Genomic DNA, 12,799 nt, shown 5'->3' with positions numbered 1-12,799 from the left:
GAGGTGGGGGGTGGGTTTATGGTGAGGCCGGGGGGTGGGCGGGCTCACGGTGAGGCGGGGGGGGGGCTCACAGCGGGGGCCACCTCTGGGAGGGGTTTTAAGGCAAGCAGGCCCAGGCGAAGGCCCCCCTTCTGCAAACCCAGCTGGGCCAGTTCTGACCAGTGTCCTGGCATCTCAGGATGCCGGTCAGAGCCAGGCCTCCTCCTCCATCAAGCCCCTGCTCACCCAGGGTCTGAACACGTCCTGGGGCGGGTCCTGGGGCGCTGCAGTATGAGCCCCGCCCCACCCCGCCGGGGTCTGCAGTGCAAGGTCAGCGGCCTAGGTATTTCCTTCCCCCCGCAGGCCCTCCTAGGGCAGGCTGCACAGGGCGGGTGTTTTTTGTAGTTTAGGCCGCCAGGCAGGCACCACGCACACAGCACAGTTCACCAGGCGGGGACCCAGGGGCAGGCTCCTCCCCTCCCTGAAAACAACGGGACCCCAGCGCATGACGGGCCCTGTGCTGTTGCTTGTCTGCACAGTCCAAAGCAGGTTCTCGGTTCCACTTCCCTGGAGCTCCTGCAGGCATGGTCCCCTCCCACCCCTCCACTCTGCTGCAGGGCTGTGTGGGGGCAGTCTTCACTCAGAGGGGGCTACAGAGCTTACCCACCCGCAGGCCTCAATGTCTCCTCACCCCTCGGCCCGACAGGCCATAGCCCCCTGCCCTGATGCCCCCAGCTCAGCTTTGTGGTGGCAGCTCCTGCACCCATCCTCCATGTCCCTGCCTGGGCCCCCAGCTGCCCGTCCTGGACAGCCAGGCCCTGGGATGGTCAGCCCGGAGTGCAGCCTTAGCCATGCTCCTCTGGATGCCCTGGTCCAGAGGGAGGCACAGAGCTCGGCCACCCAGGACCCAAGCCCCAGGCCGAGAACTCTCCTCTGGACCACTCTGCCCCAGCAGCTCTGTGGCGGGTCTCACTGTCCTGCCTGTGCAGCTTGTAAGCCCCGCTGGGTGTGGGCACAGCTGTCGTCACCCATCCTTCACACGCACACGCACGCACATATGCACACACACACACACACCATGCACTCTCCCACATGCACACTGCTGCCCCAGCTCAACATCGAGGTGGGCTCACACGCTCTCACACAGCCATGAGCCCTCCTTGATTCTGCCTCAACCTCACAACATGCCTCCCTCAGGGAGCCCCCCCCCACCACTGAGACCCAGGAAGGCACGGTGCCCCCAAGGCCCCAAGTGCCTGCCTACATTACAGCTCCCCTCACATGGCCTGCAACAGCTCCTGAACTGACCAGAGCCCCAGAAGCCCCAGAGGATGGGTATGGTGCTCAGGAACGTCAGGGGAGTGGGGACACTGAGGAACGTAGAGGGGCTGTGAGTCTGTGGGGTCCCTAGCCCCTGCCAGGGTCAGGCATTGGTGCAAGTGGCCAGGCAGCATCCAGGCTGGTGCCCCCTCCCCCATGGAGCTCTCTCCTCTCTGGGGTTGGTGGCGCTGTGAATGCGTGGGTCCCTTCTGCTGCCCTTTCTCAAGTCCCCTCCCTCAGGGTCCCAAGCAGGCACAACTGCCAGGCCTAGAGGCGAGGGGCTGTTCCTCTCCTGAAGGTGGGCCAAGGGGCAAGCCGGGCCCGGGTCAGGTGGGAGTGTGTCATCACTGCACCCTGGCCAGCTCCCCAGGCTGGTCTCCAGGACTGTGCAGGCCTGGAGCTGAGCCACACACCCTCCAAAAATGGAGCGCTGGGGGGTATGTGCGCAGGGAGCGAGGGGCTGATGCCTGCCTCAGCCTCCTAAGGCTGTCCCTGCTCTCCACCCATTCCCCTCAGAGTCCACGAACCCATCTCTTCCCTCCTGAACCCCCTACCCAGCCCAGCAGCCACGAATCCTGGGTTTACTGCCATCCAGCCCCGGGATGGGGGCCCTGGGCCTGGACTATGTGGCCTCCCTGCGCAGCAGCCCCGGGGTGCTCCGCCCTCCCAGCGGGGTGCAGGCCTCCCACTCCTCAGGCATGCTGCCCCTTCCTTGCACTGAGGGCCTGCCCCAGCACCACAGGGGGGCCTCCACCCAGTTAATCACAACACTGACGGGCACTGGGGTCAGCTCTGTGACCACAGGGTCTGCTGGGCTCCAGGCCTAGGCTGGGCCCCAGTGCACGGTTAGTGCTTGTCAAAGAGTGGCTTGTGGCCTTCCAAGGAAGGGGCTGAGCAGGGTCCCAAGTCTGTTTGCACAAGGGGCAGGCCGGGATCCTCACCTCCAGGGGGCTGCTGAGGGTGCGGGGCTGGGCCTGGACACACTGCAGCTGGCTGGTGTTCCAGAGGCCAGCCCTACCTCTGCCTGAGGGCCCCAGCTGCTGGGGGAGGTACTGAAGGCACCCCTCTCGCTTGCCAGCTGTCCCAGACCAGACCCCGCTGGCTGGCACCCACCCTGCGGTGAAGGCAGCTGGGCCTGAAGAACACAGACATCAAGTGGGGGGCCACCCCAACATCTTCATGGAACAGTGGGGCCCAAGAGGGGCGGCAGGCATGAGGAGTGCCCCTCCTGCGGCTGGTCCTCAGGAAGCCCTCCCTCCTTCAGCGCCTCGAGGCCAGGGGCACAGGGTGAGGCTGTCTCCTGGGGAATAGCCCCCAGGGGTGCACACATGGGCCCCAGCACCCTACCTTCTCCAGGCCAGAAAATTCCAGTCTCCCTCTGAGCCCTTCCACCTGCTCAGATGCTGGTCCTCCCCGAGGGTGTTCGGCAGAGCCAGGGCCACCTCCCGCCACCAAGCACAATGGGGGCTGGGGGAGGGGCCCTCAAGGGCCCCATTGTTCCCCCCTCGGCCTCAGGGTCTGAATCCCTGATTGTCCTGGGGGGTGGGGCGGCGGGCAGGGCTTTCCAGGCCCAAGCAGGTCGGAGGCCAGCCCCAGCCTCAGAAGCTCAGTCCACCTGCCCTGGGGGCTGCCCATGACCTCCTCTCCCCTGCCCTGCCGCCCAGCCCGGGCGGCTCTGGCCCGTATCATCGGGCAGCCAGCGTCTGGGTTCTGGGCGGGGACTCTGCTCCCCGCCTCCATTTCCGGCTGGGCGCCCTGCCTGCCTCCTTCTCTCACATCCAGGGTGCTGATCTGTCTGCACCCCACCCCAGGAGCACCTCACCTGGGCTCAGACCAGGACTGGGGCTGACCCTACGGGTGGCTGGCAGCACTGCTCTGTGCTGCCTGAAACTGGCAGGCTGCGGGAGCACTGGGGAGGGAGGGAGGCAGCTCCCCACACACAACACAGTCCTCGGGGCCAGGAGGGAAGGGCAGCTGCCCTCCACTCAGGCATCTCCCTCAGGGAAGCCCCCAGACCTTGAGTTCTGGAACCTCCAGCTGCTGGGGCTCAGGGGCCTCTCCTGGAACCCGTGGCCAATGCCAGACGCACAGGAGCTCAGGGCACCAAGAGGTATCCCCCAGGACCCACCCCTGCAGCCTCAGGCTGGGACGTGCAGCCGCTGCCTGTTTCCCGCTTGCTGGCCCGCTGGGTGGGCTGGCACTGGCCCCGTCACCTTCCCTGCCTGTATGTCCAGCAGGAAACAGATGCCTGGGCAGAGCCCACCTGGCAGCCCACCTGGGGCCGGATCACGACCGGGCCCACACCAACATTAGGGCCATGCCCCACTCATTTATGGACTATCTAATCCAACCATTATTTTATTAGCATGTCAGCCCAGGGTCCAGTGTTTGAGGGACAGCCCGGTGGGGCTGGGTTGGGGTCGCCCCAGCATGGTCCAACCACACGAGATGCATCCCCTCCACTCCACACGCCAGCCAAGGGCACAGAGCTGCCGTAGGGCCTGCCAAGGGGGCTGCTCAGTGCTGCTGCCCTGGTCCCGGATGCACCCGGGGTGCCGAGAAGAGACAGCCAGGCTCAGGCGCCGGTCCTTTGAGCTTTCTTGATTTCCTGCAGTGAGGAAGTGGGTCAGGAGCGCTGGTATCCAGGAAGGGCCGGGCCTCCTGCACTCCCTCCATGGTGGACCACAGTGTCTCGTGCCAGTACTTGGGTAGGACTGTCCCATCTGATCTCAGGGGCCTCGTGGGCAACAAAGCCCTGGCCCCAGGCCTCCCCTTGGACCTGCCCAGGTCGGCAGGAGGATGGGGCCCACCTCAGACAGCGCCTCCTTCAGCTCCGCGTAGGCCTGCTCCAGGCTGTCGTTAATGATGACCACATCAAACAGGCCGGGTTCCTTGCCTGGGGGTAGGGCCTGGGGTCAGGCCACAGTGAGTCCACAAAGCCCCACCCCAGGTCGCACATGACCCCAGAGCTGCCCACTGGCCTGCGGCTGTCCTTGCTGTGGCTGGCGGACAGCTTTCCAGCCTGGCCGGGCCTGTGCAGCATGGGGAAGGGCCACCCACTGGGCCTTGTTCTCAGGCGCCCCTCCTGCTCTCTGGAGCCCCAGACCCTGGACACCAGCACCTGTCAGGACTCTGGTTAGGGGCAGCACTGTCCTCTACTGACAGAGCAGAACGTTAAATGCCCTCCTCCCGTGGGCTGCACTCAGACCCAGAGGAGAGGTGACAGCTGTAAGAGGATGCACTTGACACCCCCAAGGCTACAAGGTCGGGGACACCTCAGGGGACCCTGGGTGATGGGGGGATCTGGGGACCCTCATGGAGACTCTGGGTAACAGAGGGGGATCTGAGGACCCTCAATGAGACCTTTGGTGATTGGGTGGGTTCTGGGGACCCTCATGAGGACTCCAGGTGTCGGAAGGTAGTTGGGAGGCCTGACGACCCTCACAGGGACTCCGGGTGTTGGGAGGTCTGGGGACCCACAGGATCCCTAGTGCTGCAGGCCTCACAACCGGCCTCCCCTCCTGGCAGGCCGGGCGCCCCGCTGCACACTCACTGCTCTCCATGTCAGCCCGGGCAGCAGCCAGCCGCTTCTCCAGGCTCTCCTCTGTCTCGGTGTTGCGCTGCCGCAGCCGCTCCTCCTGAAAAGGGGGTGGTGGTCAGAGCCCGGCGCGGCCCGGCCCCCAGCCCCCACCTGCCCGGCACACACCAGCACGTGCAGTGAGGGCGGCTGTATGGAGATGTAGATGGGCCGCAGGTCGGTGGCCTTGATGTTCCGAACGCCCTGCAGGTCCACGTCCAGCACGCAGATGCGGTTCATGGCCTGCACCGCCTGCACTGCCGCCTTGCTGGGGGCAGGTGCCAGGTCAGCAGGGTGCCTACAGGAGCTTCAGGGACACTCAGGCCCTCCAGGGCCCAGCTCTCTCCTCCCACAGCTGAGCCTAGGCCTGGCCTAGACCCAGCATCCCACGGCACCTCCAGGAGCACCCCAAGCCTGCTACCCCCATGGCCCACCCCACCTACAGGGAACAGAAGCCACCCTCGCCCAAGGTGCCTGTAGTGAGCACAAGGTGTCCTGTGCACCCTTCGCCCTACCAGGACAGTGCACGGTGGCAGGACTGGGCCCAGCACTCTTGTGAAAAGGGCCACCACAGGCCACAGATGGAGCCTGGCCCTGGGCCACACTCACAACCCCGGGAGCCCACTCGAGGCCCACCTCGTGCCGTACAGGTTCCCCGAGAACTCAGCATGCTCGATGAAGTCGCCAGCCGCTATGTCCCGCTGCATCACCTCCCGGGTTACAAAGTAGTAATCTGGGGAGGAGGAGGGGCTGTCCAGAGGGCAGTCGAGGCCTGCACCAGGGCCAGCCGCCCCCAACCCAGGCACACCTGCAGGCCCCTCCCACACCCACGGCTGTTTCGGTCAGACCCTTGCTGGGGAGATGTCTGAGGACCCCTCAAGTGCTGCCAGGTGCCCACATTCTCCTCATGGACGGAGACTCAAGGCTGCTGGGTTCCAGGGGGAGCTGGGGGGAAGGACTGGAGACCACTGGGTTGCGTGGCTAGTGGTGGGGTGCTGTCGGGAGAGGACTCCCTTGTCTTGAATCAGGCAGGCAGAGTAGCCCTGTTTACCAGAAGACAGCTCAAAAGTGCTGATAGGTGCCAAGCCCAGGATAGAGCTGGGGACAGCAGCACTGTGGCCGCCTCCAGGGTGGGAGGAAGACAACCCTGGGCCTTGGCTGGCCTTTCACACTCTACCCAGAAAAGCAGGGCGCTGACACCCTGACTGAGCTCACTGGCCCTGGGAGGCAGGGACCCTTCTCACAGATGAGGACCAATGGGGGCAGGGGATGGGCGGCACAGCCACAAAGCTGCAGGGCCCAGCAGCCCGCTCGCACCAGGGGTGCTCCAGCCACAGGGCCCCACCCCACTCACCTCTGCCATTCTCCTCACCGGGCCTCGGGTTCCTCGTGGTATCTGGCAGAGAGACCTGTCACCCATCAGGGACTGCTCGGAGCCCACTGCCCCACCCAGCGTTTCCCTTGCAGTCCCGACAGCACTTGAGCCCCAGGATGCAGGAGCACATGTCGGGGAAGGCACAGGAGCTACAGGGAGAGGGTTCTCCCAGAAAGGCAGTTATCAGTGCTCAGCAGACCCAGGGAACGGAGACACAGGCACACGGGACAGCAGGAGTGCAACAGCCTCAGGTTCTGTGGGGGAGGGGTGAGGGTGCTGCAGGAGTGGACAGTCCCCAGGGCATAGGGCGTGTGTGTGTGCATGCACATGTGCACTGGGGGGGGAAGTGTGCGGGAGTGGGGACAGTCCCCAGGGCATAGGGCGTGTGTGTGTGTATGCACATGTGCACTGGGGGGGGGTGTGCAGGAGTGGGGACAGTCCCCAGGGTGCAGGGTGTGCATGCGTGCGTGTGTGTGTATGTGCACGTGTGCGGGGGGAGTGTACAGGAGAGGGGACAGTCCCCAGGGCGGGTGTGCCTGCTGGGTGGAGGCTCCTGGCCTGCTCACAGCGCTGGGACTGCCCAGCAGCCTTGAGGTCCATGCACCCCTCCGCAGGTGCCCTGCACTCACGGGACACGCTGAAGCCAAAGATGCCTCTGTGCTCCTGGAGCAGCCTCTTCAGCAGGGTGCTCTTCCCAGCGCCCGAAGGCCCGCTCAGTACCACAGGCCGGGGGCCCGACATGCCTGGGGGTGCAAGGAGAGGCTGTGAGAGGAGAGGATAGCATGGGGCCTCTGGGCGCCCCCCCCCCCAACCCCGCTGAGCTGCCTCTGCCTTCCTGAGTTCCTGGCAGGAAAGGGCTGACCTGCAGATGGAGACACTGGCCTGAGAGTCTCCTGAGAGCCTGAGTGCACGTCAGCCCTCAGACCAGGCTCTGGGCCAGCTTTACTGGGTTCTCAGCAGGGGAGCCCCCCACTGAAATCCACCATCTCTGAAACCCACTGACCTGTCAGCCTCCCCAGGGGTCCCTGGCAAGCAGTGCCATCTACTCTGATACCCTCCCCAGTAGCTGCTGTCCCCACCTGGTACAGTCACCTCCAAGCCCTCTGGGAGCCTGTCGTGAGACCCCCACCCCACCCAGGAGCCTGGCCGTTGGCTCTCATGCGGTGCTGAGTGCTGGGCTGCCAGGTCTGGGATAGAAGTGTCCCTGTCCTGCCTCTGTCCTCCGGCAACATGCCCTGCAGGTGTGGCCTTGTTAAGGTCTGCTGAATCTATACCTATTCGAGGAACTTCTCATTGGAATTGGGACTCCTATCTGTGATGCTGGTAATGCCAGCAGGGGGTTGGAGGCCTCCCCACTAGCCCCCAAGGGGAGGCAAACAGTATCCTAGCTTGGACACTTGTGTCAGGTGGGAATCCTCCCCAGGAACAGGGCCTACCTGTTTGCTGGTGTGCGGCCTCTGTGGCCAGCCCAGGGCGGGTCTGCCTGCTGGACTGAGAGCTGAATCCCTAATCCCCACCACGCCTGCTTCCGGCCCCGCCCTTCTAAACCAGGAATAAATCCCCAGGGGGCCTGGCCCTCAGCCCTTGCAGGGAGGCAGCCCCGTCTACCTGGCATTGGCTGTGCAGGAAGGAAAAGACAGCTCCAGTTCTTGTCCCAAGACCTGCACGTGCCCTGCCCACACAGCCCACGTGAGCTACGCACACAGAGCCAGGGCTGTGTCTTTGAGTTGCGGTGGGGAGCAGAGCTGAGGGGAGGAGCGGTGCACTGCCACTGCATTCAGGGACCGGGGCAGAGGGAGGTGGACAGGGCCCCTGGCCACACACACACACCTTGGATACAACTCAGGTGAGGCACGATGGCCTCCTCCTGCTTGGGGCACAGCTGCCTGCGGGCAGAGGAGCAGACAGTAGGAAGGACCTGAGGATGCCCTCCTAATCCCCAATTTAGGCCACCAAGGTAATCTCACAAATGCACCACCACCGCAACTCCAGCATACATGAGGCACCTACCACACACGTGCCACTCCCAGGCACAAAGCTATGCAGGATGTGTGCACAAGCCTACCGCAAACACACACACACACATACACACAGCACATACATGCAGACAGTTGCATGCACACCAAGCAGATGCACACACACGTGTACCCGCACATGCACACACATACATGCCACTGATCACAAACACACAAGACCACCAGTGAAAAGACTCAGGAGTTAGGGAGCTGCAGCGCACCCACCCAGAAGCCCATGGTGCTCCTAAGGAAGTGACTCCTCCCTCCTTCCTGCCTCTTCTGGGCTTCTTGTCACAAGCACATGTCACCTTCACCTCAGCATGCCCGCCATGGTCTCCTGGCTCTCCCACCCACAGAAGTGGCCCCTGCACTTGGCTCCAGCCTCCCCACTCACTTGGCTCCTGCTGCTCACCCAGCCCTGCCACCTCCTCTGCATACCAGCCAGCCACCAGCATGCACCGCAGTGACCAGGGCTCTCATCCATTCAGCTTCTCCCAGCTGGCAAGCCCTGCAACCCCCATAGCCTGGTTCCCACAATGCTGGAGCTTGGAGCCCCCCTGAGCCTCCCACAGTCAAGGATCCGTGACACCTGCATGAATTTCTGGATCCCCTGCTTCTCGCCAGGGTGGAAGGGGTGCAGTTCTCAGGACACATCCAGCAATTGCTACACACGTGTTTAATGCATCAGGATCACAGAAATTAACTCTCAATAATCTCATGGTGACCTTTCCAATACAAAGGAGAAAAAGTAGAACTAGATCCTGCGCCTCAAAGGACCCAGTATGGGAGGGCTACCCAGATGGCCCTGTGGGCTGGACCCCATGTAAGCTTCTGCCCAGTTGCTCCAGTGAGGTGGCCCTTCTCAAGGTCACTCTTCTCCACCACCCCACAGAAGCACAGCGCTGGTCGGCCCGACAGGGCTGCCCTGAGGCCGGTCCTGCCCAGTTCCCCACAGTCCCTGGCTCCAGGCTCTTAGGGTCTGAACCTAGATGCCACGTCACTACAAATCCATATGGAAGGAAACACAGGGGTGACCAGGGTCAACCCACCACAAGAAATGGAGCTTCAGCACCCCGTGTGCTTCCTCAGAAGGGGAAGAGCCACACCTTCTGAGGATCCCACCAAACCACAACCAGACCCTGGTCTCCAACCCTCTCAACCCCAAACTCCATCCCGACGCCCGGGATATGGGGATTTTGTGCCTCACTTCCAAATCCCGGGACTGGGGGGTAGCTGGAGCCCCATCTCTAGCTCCTGGGTTGGGGATCTCCCCCTTCTCCCTGCAAGCAGTGAGCGGCAGGTGCGTGTTTTCACCACAGGGTCCTAGCAATGATCAGAAACACAGACAGAAGCAACCCAGCACAGAGCAGAGAGCGGATGCTGGAGGCCCCACCCCCACCTGCTTCTTCCACAGGTGCTGCCCCTGCACCTCCCTTACTACCCCACAAGCCCAGGCTTCTAGGCCTCCCCTCCTCCCTCCTGAGGGTGCGTGCGCTAAGCTACTGAGGCGAGGCTGGGCCCGCAAGCAGAAGACCCCAGTTCGCTCAGCTGCTGCCAGGCAGGGGTCCAGTCTCTGGCTGAGCCAAGGGCATTGCCTGTACAGCTGTGCCCACTCTCACCCAGGACAGGGCACAAGGCACATGCGGCATACCAACCGCCAAGAACTCTGGGCAGCCCGACAATCTGCTCTTCCTAGGTCCCCTGAGTTTGCCTCTGGCCAAGCGTGAGGGCACAATGCGTAGACCACTGGGGTCCTGGCCAGCCGGGGGTGCAGAGGGCAGACAGCTAGAGGGTGGAGGCCTTGCGGAACTACAGCCACATCACTGCTGGAGACAGGGCGGGGGCACAAGCTGCCTGCCTGCCTGGGAAGGGACCAGTGGCAGGGCGGTCACCAAAGCCACCTTCCACAGAGCACACCCAAAAGAGAAAGCTGTGGCCCAGGCCTCATGGGTTGTGCAATCTTGAGGTGGAAACCACAGAACCTGACTTTGCCCTGAGCAGAACACACGTGCCAAAGGTGTCTTCCTGTGGGCAGTGGGAAGCATTTCAGCAAACAACAGTCTGTGTCCTCCACTCTCACCAACCCACAGTCGCAAACTCCATCCAGCTGCCTGGCAATAAGCCACACAACCCACAGCTGTAAGGACCTGCCAGGCACGTGGTCTCCACAGGAGCTCCGAGATGGAAGGTCTCCTTGGAGCCTGGCACAGATCCATGTTCCGGAATGCTCTCTGCCATGCTCCCTGGACTGGGCTCCCCATGCTGCTCCAGCAGCCGCTTTACTAGAAAGGCACTTCCTGCTCTAGCGGCAGTATCTCCTCCTTCTGGCTTCCAGCCATCCTGAGGACTGAACACAGTCACCACCCCGCCCTCCGCCCACTCTTCCAGGAGATGCTAATAGAGAGCTCGACCTTCTGAGAAGGGAGAGAAGTCAGATCCCGCCTGGCCTCTTAGTAAGACGCAAGCCATCAGACACGGGCCTGGGCTCTGGGCTGGGCCGGCTGGATGAAGGGGAGGCTGGTCCAGGCGGCCACTCTGGCAGCAGGGACTCTGAGCACACATCCGGGTAGCACGTGTCCTCACCTTCTGCAACCTTGTTTTAAACCGGACCACACCAGGGGCAGCCAGGGAGCTTTCGTTTTCACTATTTTTTCTCCAGGGGGCGAGGAATGTTCCTTTACCTCCTGAGAAAACCGGGCCCTCCAGAGCCACAGACGGGTGAAGGCCCACGATGCTGCGCGGCCGTTTGGGCCTGCCCATCAAGGAGAAAGAAAAACCGGCCGAGTTTTCCACAGGGTCCTCGACACTAACCCCAGGCAACGGGCAGAGCAAGCCTGAGACAGGAAGGGGCCAGGAGCCCAAGGACAGCAGAGCAGGACCCACCCGGGGCCCCAGGATCGGCCGGCCTGTTTCATGCAGAGGCGAAACCAAGGCCCAACACACACACGGTCAAAATCAACCTTGCGGCACCTGCTCCCACAGCAGTCCTTCCTGGGGCATACTTCTAAGGCAACGCTCAAGAACGGCAGCCGGGCAGTTTCAAGAATCCCAACCTGGACTCTGGCCTTGGGAGAATCAGAACCCCAAATGCCGCACTCATGCGTCGGGAAGGCCTGCTGTTTCCCGAAGCCTCTGTCTCTGCGCCGGACCACAGGGCAGGCAAGAACCGCCCGCAGAATCCTAGGAGCCCCGGAGTAGCCGGCTCCATCCTCCCAGGACCCCCGGGCATGCAGGCTGGGGTGGGAACCGGAGCGCACACCGCCCAGGCCGGCGGTAGGGATTCCCGGCTGCTCTCTTTGGCGGCGCGCCCCGCTGTCGGGAAGACACCGTGCGCTCTTACGCTCCGAGGAGCCGCTTGACACCGAAAACTCCCGGCCGGCCCAGCTCCTGAGGAGGAGCGCCCCGCCCTCCGGAACCGGGGCGCCCTGCGTTGCCCGTCTGCCCTCCAGAGGTCCCCAGTTCTCAGGGCCCGCAGGTGAACGCAGCACAGGGCATCCCGGCTAAGAGGAGCTCCGGAGGCGGCGCGGATTGGGTGCCTGCAAAGCGCAGGGGCCAACGTCGCCTGCGCACCGACTCACCCTCGCGACCGCCCTCGTACTCACCGTCCGGAGGGGCCCGGACCAGGGCGGCCGCAGCCAGCCCGGCCAGCGGGCGCCGCAACATCCGGGGCCACCTCCTTCTTCCACTGCATTACGTCACAGCGCTGCGCCGGCCCACCTCCGCCCGCGCGCGAGACTGACGTCATTAGGCGCCGGCCCCGCCCACGACTCGTTCCTCCCCGCCCTCAGGGAAGTACTTCAGTGGCGCGCCGGCCCCGCTCCCGCCAGCAAGGGACTTACGTCACCGCCGAGCCGGCCTGTCGCGCCCGCAGGGGCGTACACCACGCCGCCCTCCCAGCACGCCTCCCCTGCTTACGTCACAGAGCCGCGCAGGCCCGCGTCCACCCAGCGCGTATGACGTCACGACCCGCCGGCCCCGCCCACTCCGTACGTTGACCGCCATGTCCATCAGAGGAGTGTCTCGGTGCAGCGTGGGCCCTGCTTCCGTCCGCTAAGTCACATCGCTGCGCCAGCCCTCCGCCTCCCGCTTATGTCACAGCGCCGCTTCCGCCCTCCATCAACACTGCAGGGACCTAACTGACCAACGACCCCGCCGGCCCGTTCCAACCCGCAGGGAGGACGTGTGTCAGCCTGTGTTGAGCAGGAGAGACGCCACTCTTCGAAACCGTTAGCCTGGGAATGTGGCCGGGTGCGTGGCTCACGTCTCTGATCCCGGCTCTTTGGGAGGCCGAGGCGGGAGGATCGCTGGACGCCAGGAGTTGGAGACCAGCCTGGGCACCATAGGGAAACCCAGGAAACCCCTATGTTCCAAAAACTTTAAAAACGTTTTTATGCCTGTAGTCCTTGCTGCTCGGGAGGCTGACGTGCGACGGTCGCTCGAACCTGGGAGGTTGAGGGTGCAGTGAGCGGTGTCCGTGCCACTGCACTCCAGTGTCTGTGACAAAGTGAGACCTTATTCCTTTTTTTTTTTTTT

The 12,799-nt window shown here is 63.6% G+C and overlaps 2 protein-coding genes across 7 annotated transcripts in view; both read right to left on the bottom strand.

Moving 5' to 3' along the window:
* GJC2 (gap junction protein gamma 2) overlaps nucleotides 1-3,493 on the bottom strand; it is an 11,210-nt gene extending 7,717 nt beyond the window's left edge. The window contains exon 1 of the mRNA XM_017532034.1: nucleotides 2,647-3,493. The gene's annotated coding sequence lies outside the window, so the exon portion shown is untranslated. The remainder of the gene's footprint in view (nucleotides 1-2,646) is intronic.
* Nucleotides 3,494-3,639: 146 nt separating this feature from the next.
* Nucleotides 3,640-11,998, bottom strand: GUK1 (guanylate kinase 1). Of its 6 annotated transcripts, none has more exons than XM_037739806.1 (9): nucleotides 11,869-11,977; nucleotides 8,082-8,137; nucleotides 6,881-6,994; nucleotides 6,231-6,272; nucleotides 5,513-5,609; nucleotides 5,006-5,144; nucleotides 4,853-4,937; nucleotides 4,110-4,195; nucleotides 3,640-3,907 (listed from the first exon to the last, which is right to left on the bottom strand). In XM_037739806.1, exons 1-9 carry the CDS (start codon nucleotides 11,955-11,957, stop codon nucleotides 3,875-3,877), a joined length of 741 nt encoding a protein of 246 aa, XP_037595734.1. In that variant the 5' UTR covers nucleotides 11,958-11,977; the 3' UTR covers nucleotides 3,640-3,874. The 6 variants fall into 6 exon arrangements, with proteins under 6 accessions (XP_037595734.1, XP_017387547.1, XP_017387544.1 ...); XM_017532058.2 differs by lacking the exon at nucleotides 5,513-5,609 and adding an exon at nucleotides 11,237-11,331 and having other exon boundaries at nucleotides 5,006-5,140; nucleotides 6,231-6,285; nucleotides 11,869-11,936; XM_017532055.2 differs by lacking the exon at nucleotides 8,082-8,137 and having other exon boundaries at nucleotides 11,869-11,998.
* Nucleotides 11,999-12,799: the final 801 nt, after the last annotated feature.

This window comes from Cebus imitator, unplaced genomic scaffold (assembly GCF_001604975.1).
Source record: "Cebus imitator isolate Cc_AM_T3 unplaced genomic scaffold, Cebus_imitator-1.0 Scaffold75, whole genome shotgun sequence".
Taxonomy (NCBI): domain Eukaryota; kingdom Metazoa; phylum Chordata; class Mammalia; order Primates; family Cebidae; genus Cebus; species Cebus imitator.
Note: the sequence above shows the minus strand (reverse complement) of the source record. Positions and strands in the feature narration are given on the sequence as shown.

Bases quoted from the DNA above. Each gene is read 5' to 3' on its own strand.
- GUK1 (XM_017532060.2), bottom strand. From the start codon at position 11,929: ATGTTGCGGCGCCCGCTGGCCGGGCTGGCTGCGGCCGCCCTGGTCCGG. The intron at 6,273-6,880 runs GTGAGTGCAGGG...TCTCTCTGCCAG, and splicing joins CTTTGGCTTCAGCGTGTCCC to ATACCACGAGGAACCCGAGG. The intron at 5,610-6,230 runs GTGAGTGGGGTG...CCTCCTCCCCAG, and splicing joins CGGTGAGGAGAATGGCAGAG to ATTACTACTTTGTAACCCGG.